This window comes from Tursiops truncatus, chromosome 4 (assembly GCF_011762595.2).
Source record: "Tursiops truncatus isolate mTurTru1 chromosome 4, mTurTru1.mat.Y, whole genome shotgun sequence".
Classification (NCBI taxonomy): Eukaryota; Metazoa; Chordata; class Mammalia; order Artiodactyla; family Delphinidae; genus Tursiops; species Tursiops truncatus.
The window spans coordinates 47878753-47895455 of NC_047037.1; the positions used below are offsets into that span (position 1 = coordinate 47878753).

At 37.1% G+C, this 16703-nt stretch overlaps 1 protein-coding gene across 10 annotated transcripts in view; it reads right to left on the minus strand.

The window, feature by feature from the left end:
* PHC3 (polyhomeotic homolog 3) overlaps positions 1-16703 on the minus strand; it is an 85656-nt gene that overhangs the window by 68180 nt on the left and 773 nt on the right. For all 10 annotated transcript variants that reach the window (XR_004526316.2, XR_002178572.3, XR_004526315.2 and 7 more), the window contains exons 2-4: positions 14717-14882; positions 10348-10503; positions 9144-9221 (exon numbers count right to left, since the gene is read on the minus strand). Coding sequence is in view for 6 of the 10 variants with exons in the window: in XM_073803889.1 (XP_073659990.1) it covers positions 9144-9221; positions 10348-10503; positions 14717-14882 (400 nt within the window). In the remaining 4 variants the exon portion in view is untranslated. The remainder of the gene's footprint in view (positions 1-9143; positions 9222-10347; positions 10504-14716; positions 14883-16703) is intronic.

Genomic DNA, 16703 nt, shown 5'->3' on the forward strand with positions numbered 1-16703 from the left:
GCTTCTAACCTGCACACCTTCAATTCTAAACCTGCCAAAGATATATCCTTACCACTGTCATCACCACTGCTATTCCCACATGCAAATACAGAAATCTTAATCGGCCTTTCCACTAAGGAAAGAGGTCTGCTAAGGAACAACCTATCTTCAAAGCAGTGGAAGAAACCCATGTTGATTAATTTATATAATCATTTACTCTTAAATATAAGCAGAAAACCAAGCATTTTAAGGGAAAACTTCTTTTTCTTATAAGAGAAAAACCAGTAGCATGAAAAAAAAGACAAAGATAATTTCTAAGGAACATAAATTATTTAGGAAACAACAAAAAAAAGAGTTTTAAAATCTGATAAGTATCACAACAGAGATCTAAAATATTTCAGCCATAACAGAGAAATAGGATTCCAAGGGAAAAGAATAAGAAAATTCTCTTAGAAATTGGAAATACAAAGGCTGAACTAAAATTTTCTTTTAAATGTGAAACGAAAGGATTAAAAAAAAAAGGGTAAGGAAATATGTCACAACAGAATAAAAAGATAAAGACAGAAAATGAGTAAAAAGCTAAAAGAAGTAAAGGATCAATCCAGAAAGACCAATATCCAACTAAGGAGCTCCAGAAAAAGAGAACAGAGAAAAATAGAAGGAAATAAATTTTTGTTAAAACTTTTTTAGTTTCATACACATGAACATTAAGTGTCACACTAAGAGAGTCCAAAAAGTGTCTGAACTCAATGACATCTAGAGAGCCTCATGAAACTCCAGAAAAGCTAAAGAAAACAGGCAAACCCAAAAGACTGAAGAGAAAAAGTACCAATTAGTGATAATAAGACAAAATCAGCCTTTTCTTTGGTAATACTAAAAATTTGAAAACAATGGTTTCAAGTTTCCTAAGAAAAATCATTTTCAATATAGAATTTACATACAAATAATCATTAAAAAGATATGGGGAGGGAATTTTTAGGACTACAAAGATTCCAAATTTATTTTCCACGTACCCTTTACAAGCAAGTTATTAGAAGATAACTCCAGTAAAACAAAACTCCTATCACAGTGTCCTTTGACTATTTACATGTCTGTAGACTATATCCACTGTACTCTAAGACGTTTGTTCACTTTGGATTCTTGACACCTAACACCACGCCTGGCACCAAGCAGGCATTCAATAAAGAAATATTGGCACAGATTATCCTCAGGAGTGTGGGAGACTAGCAAAGAATCCCATTCAGGAATGAATCCATGAAACTAAGCTCTGCTATTTCAGGAACATGAGCTCAGGATGAGTCCTCTTCTCTGCAAACTCTACGTATTTTTTAAAGCTCAGCTTAAGTCCCATACAAAAAGCCTTCTTCAACTACTCCAATCCCCAAAGATCTCTTTTCTGTTAACTCCCATGGAATTTATCACTTGATTATATACTGTTATGTTGGTTACTGTTTGATATGTCTAGGCACAGTTCTTCAAATGTCTATTACTGTCTCTGAGGGAAGGGACTTTGACTCATGTGTACCCCCAGGGCCACTAGCACAGTGTGGGACAATAGGTAAACCTGATTAACTGGCTGCCTGCTCATAACTAACAACAAAAGAATCTCATCACTGAGGTCAGGACTTAGACTCTCTTCCATAATGCAATTTCAGGCAATCAGAATATATCCTAAAATGATTCTTTGCACTGAAGATAAACCACTTGCAGTACCAAGATAACCAAGAATTAAAATTAATACGATGTATTACATGTTCTAGTTGATGATTATAATTAAACTTCATCTTTTAACAAATATTTATTACACACCTACTATGTGATAGGCTAAGTCCCTACAGAATCTTAGATTAATATCTAAACCACTGGTTCTCAAATTTTTTTTTTTAATAGAACCCTTTCTTCACACACCATCTTATTCAGAACTCCCAGATTCAAACAGATCACAGAACTGTTCTGTCTAAAGTTTAAGGTAAGGGGGCTTCCCTGGTGGCGTAGTGGTTAAGAATCCACCTGCCAATGCAGGGGACACGGGTTCCATCCCTGGTCCGGGAGAATGCCACATGCCGTGGAGCAGCTAAGTCCATGCACCACAACTACTGAAGCCCCCGCGCCTAAAGCCCATGCTCCACAACAAGAGAAACCACCGCAATGAGAAGCCCGAGCACCGCAACGAAGAGAAGCCCCCACTCGCCGCAACTAGAGAAAGCCCAAGCGCAGCAACGAAGACCCAATGCAGCCAATAATAAAAATTTTTTTAAATAAATAAATAAAGTTTAAGGTAAGGCTCAGAGCCCTATCTATCTTAGTCTGCTCAAGCTGCCATAACAAGGTGCCACAGACTGGGTAGTTCAAACAACAGAAATTTATTTCCCACAGTTCTAGAGGCTAGGAAGTCCAGGACCAAGGTGCCAGCCAATTCAGTTTCTGGTGCAAGCTCTATGCTGGCTTGCAGATGGCCACCTTCTTACCTCTCAGCAGATAGAGGGGAGATCTCTGATGTCTCTCCTCTGATAAAGCCACCAGGTCTACTGGATCAGAGCTCCACACTTAGGACCTCTTTTAACCTTAACCACCTCCTTAAAGGCCCTGTTTCTAATATAGTCACATGCGAGTTTAAGGCTTCAACATACGAATTTGGGAGGGATGCAATTTAGTGCATAGCACCATCTACTGAACCTTCTCCTTGATCTAGGCCCAGGGACACATGGATGAAAAGACTAAAAACCATCTAATTAGACAACTTAATTTTACATAAAACAGGGGTGTAAGGAGGTTAAATGACTTGCCCTAAGTCACACCACCAGTCAGTCACAGAATTAAGACCAGAAGCCAGGTCCCTTATGTCCTCAAACTTTCTCTCATAATATTCTACAATTGGTAGTAAAGTCACCATGTACTCTTCTGACTTGAATTGTCAATGAGATGCACAAGACATCACTAATCACCAGACCTGCCACATGAACTCCAAACTCATATATCCAACACCTACTCAACATCTATAGGTGGGTGTCTAACATACATCATGTTGAAAACCAAACTTCTTATTTTCTTCTCCAACACCTGCTTTAGCAGATTCTTCCAGGTGTTCAGGCCAAAATACTACAGTTATCGGTGACTCTACCTTTCCTCACATCTCTTATTCAATCCCTCAGCACATACTGTTAGGTCTATTTTCAAAACATCCAAATTTCTTTTTTTGGCCACACCATGAGGCATGTGGGAATCTTAGTTTCCCAACCAGCGATCGAACCCATGCCCCCCGCATTGGGAGCACAGGGTCTTAACCACTGGACCGCCAGGGAAGTCCCAAAACATCCAAATTTCTATAATAAAATATTGGAGAAAAAAAATTCAGAATCTGGCTAACCACTTTTTACCACATCTACTGTCACCATCACGGTCCAAGCCCCCAATATCTCTCTCTCTTGGATTATTACAGGAACCACTTAACCGGTCTCCCTGCTTCTATCACTGGCCCCTAGAACTTACTCTCAAAATTGTACCTAAGTTAAAGCCTGTGTGAGATCATGTCACATCCCTACTAAAACAGCTTTCCAGTAGCTTCCCAACTCACGCAGAGTAAAACCCAAGGGTTTAATAATCTCCTCGTGATTACATTACAATTACCTCTCTAAAGTCATCTCTAAACATACTCCCACTCCCTCATTCCACTCCAGCCACACTACCCTCCTTTCTGTTCCTTAAGCATGTTTGCCTCCCTCACCCTCCTTCAAATGCCATTTTTATTAGCAATGCTTTCCCTTACCACCCTAATTAAAAGAGCAAATTCCCTCATCCCATTCCCCTTCCTTGCTTTATTTTTCTCTATAGAACTTACCACCATCTGACATATTATATACTAGTTTACCTGTTATCTATCTATCCCTAGCTCCATAAAGACAAGAGATTTTATCTGCTGTGTTGCTGTATTCCCTGCACCTAGAACGGTGTTTAAATGCTCAATAAATATTTGTTGAATAAATGAGTTAATGTATGAATGAATAAAGTCATAAAACTAACTGGGCTTCAAAAGCTCATCTTGGGACTTTCCTGGTGGTCCAGTGTTTAAGACTCTGCACTCCCAAGCAGCGGGAACGGGTTCAACCCCTGGTGGGGGAACTAAGTTCCCACATGCCGTGGCACCCCCCCCCCCAAAAAAAAAGAAAGAAAGCTCATTTTGTCTGACACCAGAGCCAGAAAGCTATCAAAAATAAGGTTTTTCCTTCTTGACAGAATAGTACAGTGAATTAAAGTCAAAACATCTGGGATTAATGTAGATTCTAGCGCCAAAAAACAGCAAAGAAAGGGAAAGGGAATGAGATACAAACAGCCTTTGAGTCATTTATAGACCTATGACTGCAATTTCTAGCCACATAATCCTTTCCAGCTGAAAATGCCCAAAGACTTAGAAAAGAAAGATACAGAATGATCGCTTACAATAAAACAAACAAATAAAATTAACCATAGCCTATCTATTTACATTTATGTATAGAAATGTACAGGAATAAGATAGGAAAGCTTCACATAAAACTTTGTCAGGGCAAAAGGGACTACTGAAATGGGATGTCACTTTTACTCTGTATTGTCTGTACTGTCAGTATCTTAGACAACAAGAGTATATTCATGTTTTATTTACACAAAATGAAGCTCTTCAACCTACTTTCTCAAAGATAACCACTGATTAAATTTGTTGTGTATTACAGATTTTCTTCCTACATAACCAGACAGACATATAGATATAAATTTTAAAAAATAAGTTAAATGATAGGAATTCTGTTTCCAGGAAAGTGGAATAGACATGCTTCTCCCTACTCCTCCCCCTAAGTATAACTAAAAATCCCGAATGTTACATATAAAATAAATGTAAGAGGATCCTAAAAGGTGGAGAAAAGCAGACTCCAGGATCCAGTGAATGATGTGCTTGCAAGCTCCCTGGGTTTCCTTTTTAAATCTCATATAACCCAAACATAAAGGTGAACAAGTCAGTAACCCAGAAACAGCAGTGGGTACAGACCAAAAAAAAAAAAAAAAAAAAAGCTCCAATGGGCTGCTCTTTCTAGCCAAGGATCAGAAAAGGGACAGCCTAGCAACACAGAAAACTTTTAGGCAATAATTGCTCTACTCCAGCCAAACGCCACAGAAAACACTATGGCCCCATCCACATCCACATTAGCAAAGACCTAGGCTTCTACCCTCGTCAGGCTGTAATGAGGTACCCGGATTCCACAAATCCTTCCAACAGGTTAGTGCCAGAGAAGGCCAGGTAGAGAGCCAAGACTTTCATACCAGCCAAGCAGTAAAAGATCACGAACAACAAACCAGCCCATCCCTGTAGTATCAGTGGAGACCACGTGGGGAGCAGTAACGCAGCATTCCTATCCCTCCTAGCCAGAGATACCTCAGTAGAGGCCTAGTGAGCCAGAATTCATGCTCACTTAGCAATTACAAGGAGCATCCCTCAGGTATCAATGGAAACCAAATGGGGAACCTGGACTTCTACCCCCAAATGGCAGTAAGGATGTGGCAAACGCTCTTTCAGAAGCCAGCCAAAACAGAAAATTTAAATAAGATTCACAATCTCATAACATAATACTCAATATGTCCAGGTTTCAATCAAAAATCACTCATTGTACCAAGAACCAGAAAGACCTCAAGCTGAATGAAAAAGACAATCAATAAACAGATGCCAACACCAAGATGAAAGATTTTAATTATCTGACAAAGATTTTAAAGCAGTAGTCATAAAAATGCTTTGAACAAGCAATTATGAGCCCACTTGAAACAAATGAAAACATAAACTCTCAGCAAAAGAAACAGAAGATACAAAGAAAAAGCAAATGGCAATTTCAGAACTGAAAAATAGAATAACCTAGTAAATAAGTTAAATGAGATGATATATTCTTGCTTTTTTCACCTAATAACTAATGAAAACCTAAGTCTCTTTATATACACACACATAACATTTTTAAGCAGCTATAGTATTCCACTGTATGAATTAACTATCTTTTAACTAATCCTCAATTACTGAACATTTGTATTGTTTATAATTTTCCACCATTACAAACCATGCATATTTGCATAATTATGTATGTCATAATTATCTCTCATATTTAGTCAATGACATCACTAAAAATCAGACTGCTATGTGAAAAGGCATGCATAGTTTAAATTTTCATACACACTGCCAAATAACCCTCCAGAAAAGTTGTACCAATTATTATACATTCCTACCAATAGTGTATGAGTGTACCATACTTGCCAACAACTGTTACTGTCTCAATGTTTTTCCCTGTTTTCTAATTTGACAAGTGAAAATAGAACATTATTGCTATTTTTACATACATTTCTTTATTACTAATATGGTTAATATATTTTCATGTGTTTAAAACCCAAAAGTAGTCTTTCTTTTGAAAATTACCAATGCAGGTCTTTTGTGTATTCTCATTGTTTATCTTACTAATATAACAGAGCCCTTGGTATTTTACAAATATAAGCTGGGTGACATATATGGTGCAAATACATTTTCAACCATTTTGCTGATTTTTAACTTTGTTGATTTTTTTTTTGCGTAAGAGTTTTTAACTGGCTTAGATTTCATTTTAGCAAATCAAATTTAAAGACTAAATCTTAGTCCCACTAAATTGAAGTACAGACATCAACCTAAAGACTTGGTCCCAACTAGTTTTAGAGACAATCAATCATACACATACACACACACACACACACACACACACACACACACCAAAAACAAAAAAAACCACCACTCTCACTACTGGCAAGAGTCTAGAATTAGCCTTTCTGTTCTCATGACAGTAAAGAGGATGCTGGCACCACTAAATACCTATACATTCAATTAACAATGGTCTCCTCCACATACACAGTTTCCCCAGGTGTATGATTGGACTTCTTACTTCGTTTTTTAAAATACAATATTCCATTTCCCCATTGGCATTCCACTCCTACTCTGAACCCCAACCTATCTGGCTGGTGACTTGACAACCTACCTTGTAGCCCTCGTATCTACTGGAGGCTGGACCCTTCCCTCATGTCATTCACTGTTATCGGAAACCTATTTCAAAATAACCAAAACTCTGAAAACCAGCAGACTGCCACCTGACGGCTCATTATTATCACTACCTAGAGATTTCTGCTACCATGCTCTGCCCCTCTTTTGGAGACTGAGCTAAATTTACTAAGCTACCTTGAGTATCATAATTTGGACTGCAAGTCCACTCACTTGATCTACTGCTCAGCTGGGACAGAAAACAGAACAAATGCTATGTATTATTCCCGTGTTTTTTCTAGACATCTATTCTCCCTACTTCTTTTCCCCCACCAGCCAGGCACAGGTTCTGGCATTCTTCATCATACAAGGCTACCTGGTTTATGACAAGTAGCACTAGCAATTTCATAAAAAATAGGCACAATCACTGAAACTGTGATTGTAAAAGTCACATACATAAAATCATAATGAAACAAAAATGGTTTAAAAGGATACCTTTTAATAATGTGAAGGGAAAAAAATTCAGACCACATATCTCTATACATATATACCCTAATGCCATTCCAGTACTTCACAGAATAAAGAATTTAGCTATAATTTTTTTAGCCAGTTTACCAGTCCTTTCCATAACTACCAATGTATTACTTAACAATATTATCTGACATCAATATCCGTAACTATAGCATTAATGCTTAGGGCTAAATTACATTACTTAAAATTTTCATTTTCTTCAGTCTAACATTTTCAAGTCGTTAAGTAATTTCTTTCTTAACTAATTTTATTCACATTCCAGGATACTTCCATGCTAAAATGTAATTTTTTAATTAAAAATATCAGCTCAATAGCCCAAAAATAACTGTATGCTCATCATACACGTACTTGGTAAAGATCACAACCTTAACTAAAGAAATACAGCACAAGTTCATCTTCCTCAGCAATCTATAAACTATACTCCATTGGATTCAATTTTACAAAGCTTCAAAGTATTACCATCCTGGATCAGGAAAAAACAGCTAAAGAGGATGTTATTAGGTTAACTCAATGGTTCTCAACAAGGGGCAATTTGGCCCCTCAGGAAACATCTGGCAGTGCCTGCAGACATTTTTGGCTGTCACACTAGGGAAAAGAGGAGGGCATAGCCTATTGGTATCTAAGCTAGGCATGCTGCTTAACGTCCTATAACGCACAGGATAGCCCCCTACAAGAATTATCTGGTCCATAATGTCTATAGTGATGAGGCTGAGAAATACGGGACAACTGATGAAATCTGTATATGAACGGCACTGTATCAATGCTAAACTTCCTGAATTGAATCCACTTCATGTGGCTCATAAAAGAATGACTTTGTCACTAGGAAGTACATATCAAAGTTATTTAGGAGTAAAGGAACATGTCTCAACTTACCCACAAATGGTTCAGAAAAAGGTAACTGTATATATGTAGATAGAAAGAATGCATGATAAAGCTATGAGCCAAAATGCTAACAACTGGTGAATCTGAGTAAAGGGTATACAGAAATTTATTTTATTATTCTTGCAACTTGAAATTATATCAAAATAAAAAGTTAAACAAGTATTACCACACCTGTAAATTTCTTTTAACTGGGATACTCTGCACAATTTCCCAGTATATATGTGCAATATAACAAATCACCTTTCTTTTACTCCTTTCTCAAAATAAGTAACACTACCTTGAATGGATACTTGTAAATTTGACCCACATAACTCAAGTTAGCATAAACTGAAAAGTAAAATTTCTAAAACGTGAATTGCACAGAAAGAGCTAGAAACATTTAGATGTCTACCAAGGACATGACATTCTTTAGTGTATCACAGTAAAAGTATGACTTAATTCCCTGAATTATATGTTTCATGCTTTCAATGCACACTGAAAACTGCAATCATTCAGAATCACAGAAGATGTGAACACAGTCAGTGGGAAAACATACGTAAGAAATAATACAAAAACTTTTTTAAGACTCAGATTTTCAGAAGTTTGACATTATTTCCAAATTCTTGAAATGTATCATTCTTGTTTCTAGACACGTTATTTCAATAATATTAAACAGATAAACAATAACAGTTTTGTAAATATTAACAGTTCACTTCTGGAAAGCAATAATTTAAAATTTTAAAACCAGGAAAAAATTTCGGGCACTTACAGATGTCTGGGACATACTTGACTGCTGTGTGACACTTCCTGTGGGGGATGTAGATGGTCTTCCACTGGACAAACTTGCCTAAAATAATAAAATCTTTATAATATGTCTATAAAAGCCTGAAGTTAAAAACTTTCTGGTACCAGGATACCATAAAACCACAATAAAAGTCAAAACATCTATTTTACAGTTATTTTACAGTCAACATGGATTAAGCTTTAGCCAAACAGATTAAGAAAAAAAGAAAACACTGAACAGTGAAAACAGAAGACCCAAAGGCTAATCTTATTTTAATAGCCGCAGTCATTGTCAGTTTTACTCTACAGGTCTCAGTCTTCTTTGAAGTGAAATCACTACTCTAATGTTATGAAAAAGAAATTGGAGCTATATCAAGTACCAGTGGGTTTCGGTTTCCTTACTCATATCATGTACACGACGTTATTTAAAATTACACTACCGAGAAGAAGTAACAGCTGGGGATGTGTTTATAACAGAAATAAACCTTTTTTCAGGTTCAGTCAACTGAGATTCTCCTCTGGTGAGGACATTTAAGATTAAATCTCACATACAGTTTAATTTAAATAAACAGTGCAATAATAATGAAGATCTTTTTAAAAACATAAGCATTTAATCATAAAATCATCCTGTTAGCAGTAGGAATCATATGAGTGGATTTTAGAAAAGTGTACATACATATTTTTATACAGAACATTCCTGGAGGGATACATATTAAACTTTTAGTGGCCACCTCTGAAGAGTGGAAAATAGCAGGGGATATGGAAAAGGAATACCTCTATACTTTACCTCTTATGGTCAATTTTATACTGTTTGTTTTTTTTTAATGAGTGTAAATTACTTATGTAATTTAAAAAACCTTTTTTGTTAAAATGTAGATAAGATTCATGTAACCCTAACTATTCACTGTTGTACCTAAAATTTTACACACAAAACCATGACATTAGTATAGCATTTCTGCAATGTAGATTAAAAAGCAGAGGGACAAAAGTTAGCAATAGAGTAACACATAAAACACATTCATTTGTTTTTAAACTAACCTCAATCTGGCAGCCTATTATATTTCCTTAAGAAAAAATAATCACAGGACACCTGAAAACTCTAAAATAATACCAACATATTTATTTTCAGGAATTATCTGCAGGTCATGTCAACTTTGGCCTCATAAGTTCTTAATTCAGTTCCGTCTCACCTGAACAGCAGCAAGGCTCTGAAGCTGGGAGCTGCTTAAGTGCTGCTGCTGGAGAGCTGCTGTGTGCAGCATTAAGTGCTGTTGCTGAGCGGCATACATTTGCTGTAGATACTGAGCAGCTGAGCTGGGAGGGCGGTGCAATGCCTGCTGAATTACCTGTGATAAGTCAATTGAACCAATGTCAAACCATAATCTTAACCATAAAATAAAGTATTAAAAAAGCAGCAGTTTAAAATTTCACTACTTTAAGAGAATGGACTTGAGGATGCGGGGAGGGGGAAGGGTAAACTGGGACGAAGTGAGAGAGTGGCAAGGACATATATACACTACCAAATGTAAAACAGATAGCTAGTGGGAAGCAGCCGCATAGCACAGGGAGATCAGCTCGATGCTTGGTGACCACCTAGAAGGGTGGGATAGGGAGGGTGGGAGGGAGACGCAAGAGGGAGGGGATATGGGGATATATGTATACATATAGCCAATTCACTTCGTTACACAGCAGAAACTAACACAACATTGTGAAGCAATTATACTCCAATAAAGATGTTAAAAAGGGCTTTCCTGGTGGCGCAGTGGTTGAGAATCTGCCTGCCAATGCAGGGGACATGGATTCGAGCCCTGGTCTGGGAAGATCCCACATGCCATGGAGCAACTAGGCCCGTGAGCCGCAACTACTGAGTCTGCGCATCTGGAGCCTGTGCCCCGCAACAAGAGAGGCCACGACAGTGAAAGGCCCTTGCACCGCGATGAAGAGTGGCCCCCGCTTGCCGCAACTAGGGAAAGCCCTCGCACAGAAACGAAGACCCAACACAGCCAAATATAAAAATAAGTAAAAAAAAAAAGAAAAAAAAAAAGTATAGCATTGTCTAGAGTCTGTGCATGTACTTTTAAAAAAAATGTTAAAAAATAAACTAAAATAAAATTTCACTACTTTAATGTTCAATGTCATCAAACTTATTAACATAGTTCTCTCCTAGTTACATATCACTAGGATTCACTAATCTGTACAAATTAAAGTTACCCAGTAGAGGCAATTCACAAAAGGAAAAAGTGCTAAGTAAGCATGTGAAAAGATCTTCAATCTCACTAGTAGTCAAAAGTTACAAATTAAGACACTATTTTCCAACTTTCCAATGGATAAAGATTTAAAAGAATATTACTACTACTGGAGAAACAGATACTCTCATACACTGTTAGTAAGAATGTAAATTGGTATAACCATTTTGGATAAAACTTGGTAGGATTTGCAGCTTGTGTAGCGAGGATATGTATACCCTGCAAGCATTACGAGTATCAATGTAGATCAGTGCCATCCAATACAGCAGCCACGAATCTACTGAGCACTTACAAGGTGGCTAGTGCAACTAAGGAACTAAGTTTTTAATTTTACTGAATTTTAATTATAATTTAAATATAAAATAGCCACATGCAGCTAGTAGCTACTATATTGAACAGAGCAGATATATCTATTAACAAAAAATTCCCAAATATATCATTAGGTGAAAAAGCAGGTTACTAAATAGTGTATAGAGTAAGATACGATTTATATTAAAATATTTTAAAGAATATTCAGGAAAACATTAAAAGACTACTGATGGGTAGCTAGATTAGAAGTGATTTTTACCTTCTCATTTGTATTTTTCTTTAAATGTCTGAAAATACTTAGCTTCATTATATTAATAACCACTTAAAATTATAAAGCTATTTTTTTAGGAAATTACTAAATAATCACTTTTTTAAATGTTTTTTAAATGTCAGATTCAACTGTTTCAAAACAGAATAAAACTGTTCTTACTAAAAAAAAAATTCCTGGTAAAGTGTTAATGACTGTGACTATTGAAAACTATGAACCTGAACTTCATAAATCGATAAGTATAGAAAAGCAAGTATTCTAGTAAGAGGAAAATCCTTTATCTGTCCAAATGGTAAGTCAGACTTACCAGTACTCTGCAAACACATCCTAAAGTCACATCATGCCCATGATGACTCTGAAACAGCACCCTAAATCTCAGCATCAAACCAGAGTTTTCAAAGAGCTAAGGGAGTAATAGAGCCATAATCCTACAGCTTGAGCTTCTGAGTCAGGACACCTTTACCACAAACCTATGAATCTCTTTATCCAAATTCCAAGAAAGTGTATTTCCTTGTGTTTTTTTACCTTCATGTTTTCATATCTCAATTCCCCAACAAAAGACTGCTATACCGGGCTTCCCTGGTGGCGCAGTGGTTAAGAGTCTGCCTGCCAACGCAGGGGACGTGGGTTCGTGTCCTGGTCCGGGAGGATCCCACATGCCGCGGAGCGGCTGGGCCCGTGAGCCATGGCCGCTGAGCCTGTGTGTCCGGAGCCTGTGCTCCACAACGGGAGAGGCCACAACAGTGAGAGGCCCGCGTACCGCAAAAAAAAAAAAAAAAAAAAAAAAGATTGCTATACCTACTGCAGACTCCTGTCACAAAACCAATGTAGGCTTTTGACACCTAGTTGCAGGGGACTATAGATCTGCATTGTGATTTAGAATCACAACAATATGTCTTTTTCGTCAGGTAAATCTATATATGTTCTTCTAATTCCATAACAAAATTCTAAAATCAAACTGAAATAAAAAATGAATAACCTATTTGGCACATATTTCTGTCAGAGTATAGTAATTTTTTTCTATTGTCAGCACAGTCTTTCATTACAATTCAACACTATACTCATGGGAGAGAGACTCTTTAAATGCAAGTTAAAGATACAGCATATTGTTCTTATTTTGTTCCTATGAAGGAGCAAAGAAGGGGAAGAGGATTCTCAGGACTGAAAAAGAAAGCTGAAAGGTATTAAAGAACTACTTAGGTAGTTCAGTAAATATTGATTTGATTACATTTAAAGGGAAGCAATTCTATGATCTCATAAGAATTAGAGTTAGTGCTATTTGTGAGATATATCTGTATCTACACATCTTCAATAATTTTTTTTTATTAACACATCCAGCTTAGGTAAAGCTAGAGAACAAAATGGCATTTAAAATGTCACATCATCTGTATGCTCAAGCTCTAGATACTCTTCCCTATATCCCTTGCCTCAGAGAAAGGTGAAAAACATTAAAAACACACTCTCCATTCCAGTTTGAATTCTTACTGAACTGACTAGGTCTCCAACAATTCTGATTCTACTCCACAGTAGCTTCAGAATCCTAAGCCACAGAACAGCTAAACAGCCAGTATACTGGGATCTCCACTCTAGAAAGATGTATCAGGGAGACGACTACATCACAAACAAGTAAGTTAGCCACGGCATGCAGGATCTTCACTGCAGCATGCGGACCTCTTAGTCGCGGCATGCATGTGGGATCTAGTTCCCCGACCAGGGGTCGAACCTGGGCCCCCTGCATTGGGAGCTCGGAGTCTTACCTACTGGACACCAGCGAAGTCCCAAGGGCACAACTCTAAAGCTACAGTACCAACTAGTTATGTGGGTTTAGGAAAGTTATTTAGCCAATTTACAACATCAGTTTTCCCATTTGTTAAATGGAGAAAATCCATATTAAGAACTTATCGAATGCTTGGCACATAGCAAGTATTCAATATATATTAGCTATTACTGTTTACTGAGTATATATAATGTGCCCCACACAATTCTAGATGCTTCCTTTAATCCTCATAACTAACTAAGCAGGTGGTTTCACCCTCATTTTTCAGTTTCCTGAGGCTCAAGGAGATTATGCCTCTCACCCAAGGCTACATATCTACTAATGATAAAGAAAATGGAATTCAAAGAGCACATCAGATTGCAATGCCCATGCCCTTTTCATGCTATACCATATTGCCTCAACCTCCATTATTATAAAGGTTAACGACGTAAACTTTATTTTCCCAACTGAGTGAAGAGCCTAAGACTTTTCCTAATTAAATATTCCCTTCCTCCTCTGCCCCTTGGAGCTCTTGAATGGATCCTCCTGTTTAGGGTTCTTAGGCCACTTGGGTTTAAAATGAAACTCTTAACGTATCTACAGAGCTGAACAGATCTGAATAGATCCTAAGTCCATATTTTGGGTTCAAATGTAAAATAATCAGAAAAACCTAGAGCCATTCTTCATGTTGGGGCTCTTGGTTGAGTTTGTCAATGTTGTAGAAGTACCTAGAGACCTTCCAATTATAATTTTCCCAACATATTGTTTTATAAGCTACACGCTGACAAATGTAGGCCCTCTCAATAGAATGATTATTCCATAACTCTGTTGCTTGTTCCAAACATGAACAATTCTAACTGTACTCATTTAGAGGGTATCAAGTAACTCATTTGAGGACATGAAACAATAGATTCATCTGGCTTAAGCAAAAAGAAATGACATCCTCAGTCTTAGCCTATGCATCATGGTAACTGAAATACCTGTACAGCATGTCGGTCTGAGCCACTATAGACAGAGATCTGTGGTTGCTGCATTCGAGAGGAGGAAGTGGTGATGGTGGTCGTGGTAGTGCTACTGGTTGTTGTCGATACCGAAGATGTTCCAGGGTTTGGTTCACTATCCATAGCTGTACTGTGGTCCTTAAACCTAGCAGATAACACAAAGGATTTATATTGGCAAAAGCATTATCTTATGGTGTTTAAAGAATAATTATTCCAAGAAATAATCAGCAACAGTCTAAATTTCTAAGAAGGCCCTCATTAAATACAGAGAGCACACAGTCACCATAAATACGTGCCAGGGAAAAATACTTCACAAATATATAGCATATTTAATGGTTCATACCTACTAAATTTGAATTCAAATGACTCAGGATATGTAATTCAGATAAAGCCTGGCCTAAAGTTTACCTTTTTATTGTTGAAGGAAGATGAGTGTTTTGAAACCAAAACAGGTGATGACGGAATACTTAACTACCTAGGAAAATTAAAACTGAAGCAATGTCAGAGTATTAAAATATTTCTTTATATTCTTGTGACCATACTAATTACAAATTAAAGTCATTCTTATCTAGACATTAAAATAGGATGCCTATGGACTTGTGTTAGCTTAGTTTAGTAGTTTACCTTAGTTTAGTCAATTAGCTTAGTTTTTGGTTACCATATATACTTTATTTAAAAATAAGTTCTCTTAGAAAATAATTTAAAAAATAATTTATTAACTCACACTGCTTTCCCTCTAATTCTACAACATTGTCCTCACTACATGTAATAACTGAGTAATACTCATAAGCACATTACTCTGACTGGGTAAATAAGAGAAGCAGCTGAAAACAATTTCTCCACTTCCTTACAAAAATCTCTTTTTCACAAGTAATAGCTCCAAATTTTGAAAACAGCATAATTATGTCACTTTCCTCATGTACAGACAGTAAAGTGCAGTTTTGTACCACACTGATTCTTTTCCCTACAATATTACAAACTCATTTCACTGCTGTGGTACAAAATTCCACTAAATACAGAATCTGTATTTTAACAAGTTCAAACAACATATTAAGTCAATTCTGAGGGGCTTAATATTGTTAGTAAACGAGAACTACAGTATTTTTTTGAAGGGTCAGAAATGCACCACAATGGTGAAAAGCACACTTGAGAATATACTGGCTTATCTGCTTTTCTTATCAGTCTTTTCTTCTGAGAGACAAAACCTGACCCACCTCATAGAAGCAGCATTGACAAGAATGTAACAAGAACACTTTCTACTTCATGAAAAGACAAAGGAATTTGGCACTAACTGTGTATGCACGCACTATTCCCATACGGTGTCCTTTTATGTACAAATTTTCTTTGTTCTTTATATCATGTATGTAAATAGTATTTATGTGTTCTTTCAGGAATCAAATGGTTAAAAAAAATCCCGATTTAATAAGAGGAAAAGTGAAAGGAAAAAGTGGCGGGGGGGGGAAGCTGACTCTTACTAATTATTTTGATTAGTAAATAACACATCTTTATGCTTCGCTGGGTTTATTTTGGGGGGGGGGAGAGCGGTTTGTAGTTTTGCAAACTGCCTTCCAATCATCAAATCACAGCATCATATGGTAACTATTCAACAGCATACAGACATAGCGGTAGATAAACTTTTTACCAAATTACTACCTGTCATAGCACTTCTGAACCACGTACCAAGATATGCAAAAAGCCAGCTTAAATTCTGGTCCTTTTACAGTGCTATTCTGCTCAGCCATGTGCCCAACCTCAAACCCTACGGTAAGCAGTTCAGTAACTAACTAAATATGGTCACAGAGAATCCAAATGCGAGACACAGGTCTAAACATCGGTGGGTAGAACTGGCCAAACCAGTGCACTGCATTTGGAGACCTGGCACAAAAGAACAATTTTGGTAACTCCGCCGTCTACGCACAGTTTTGCCTGCAAAATACAAACGGCAGTTCTGCTGCACCAGCGGCCT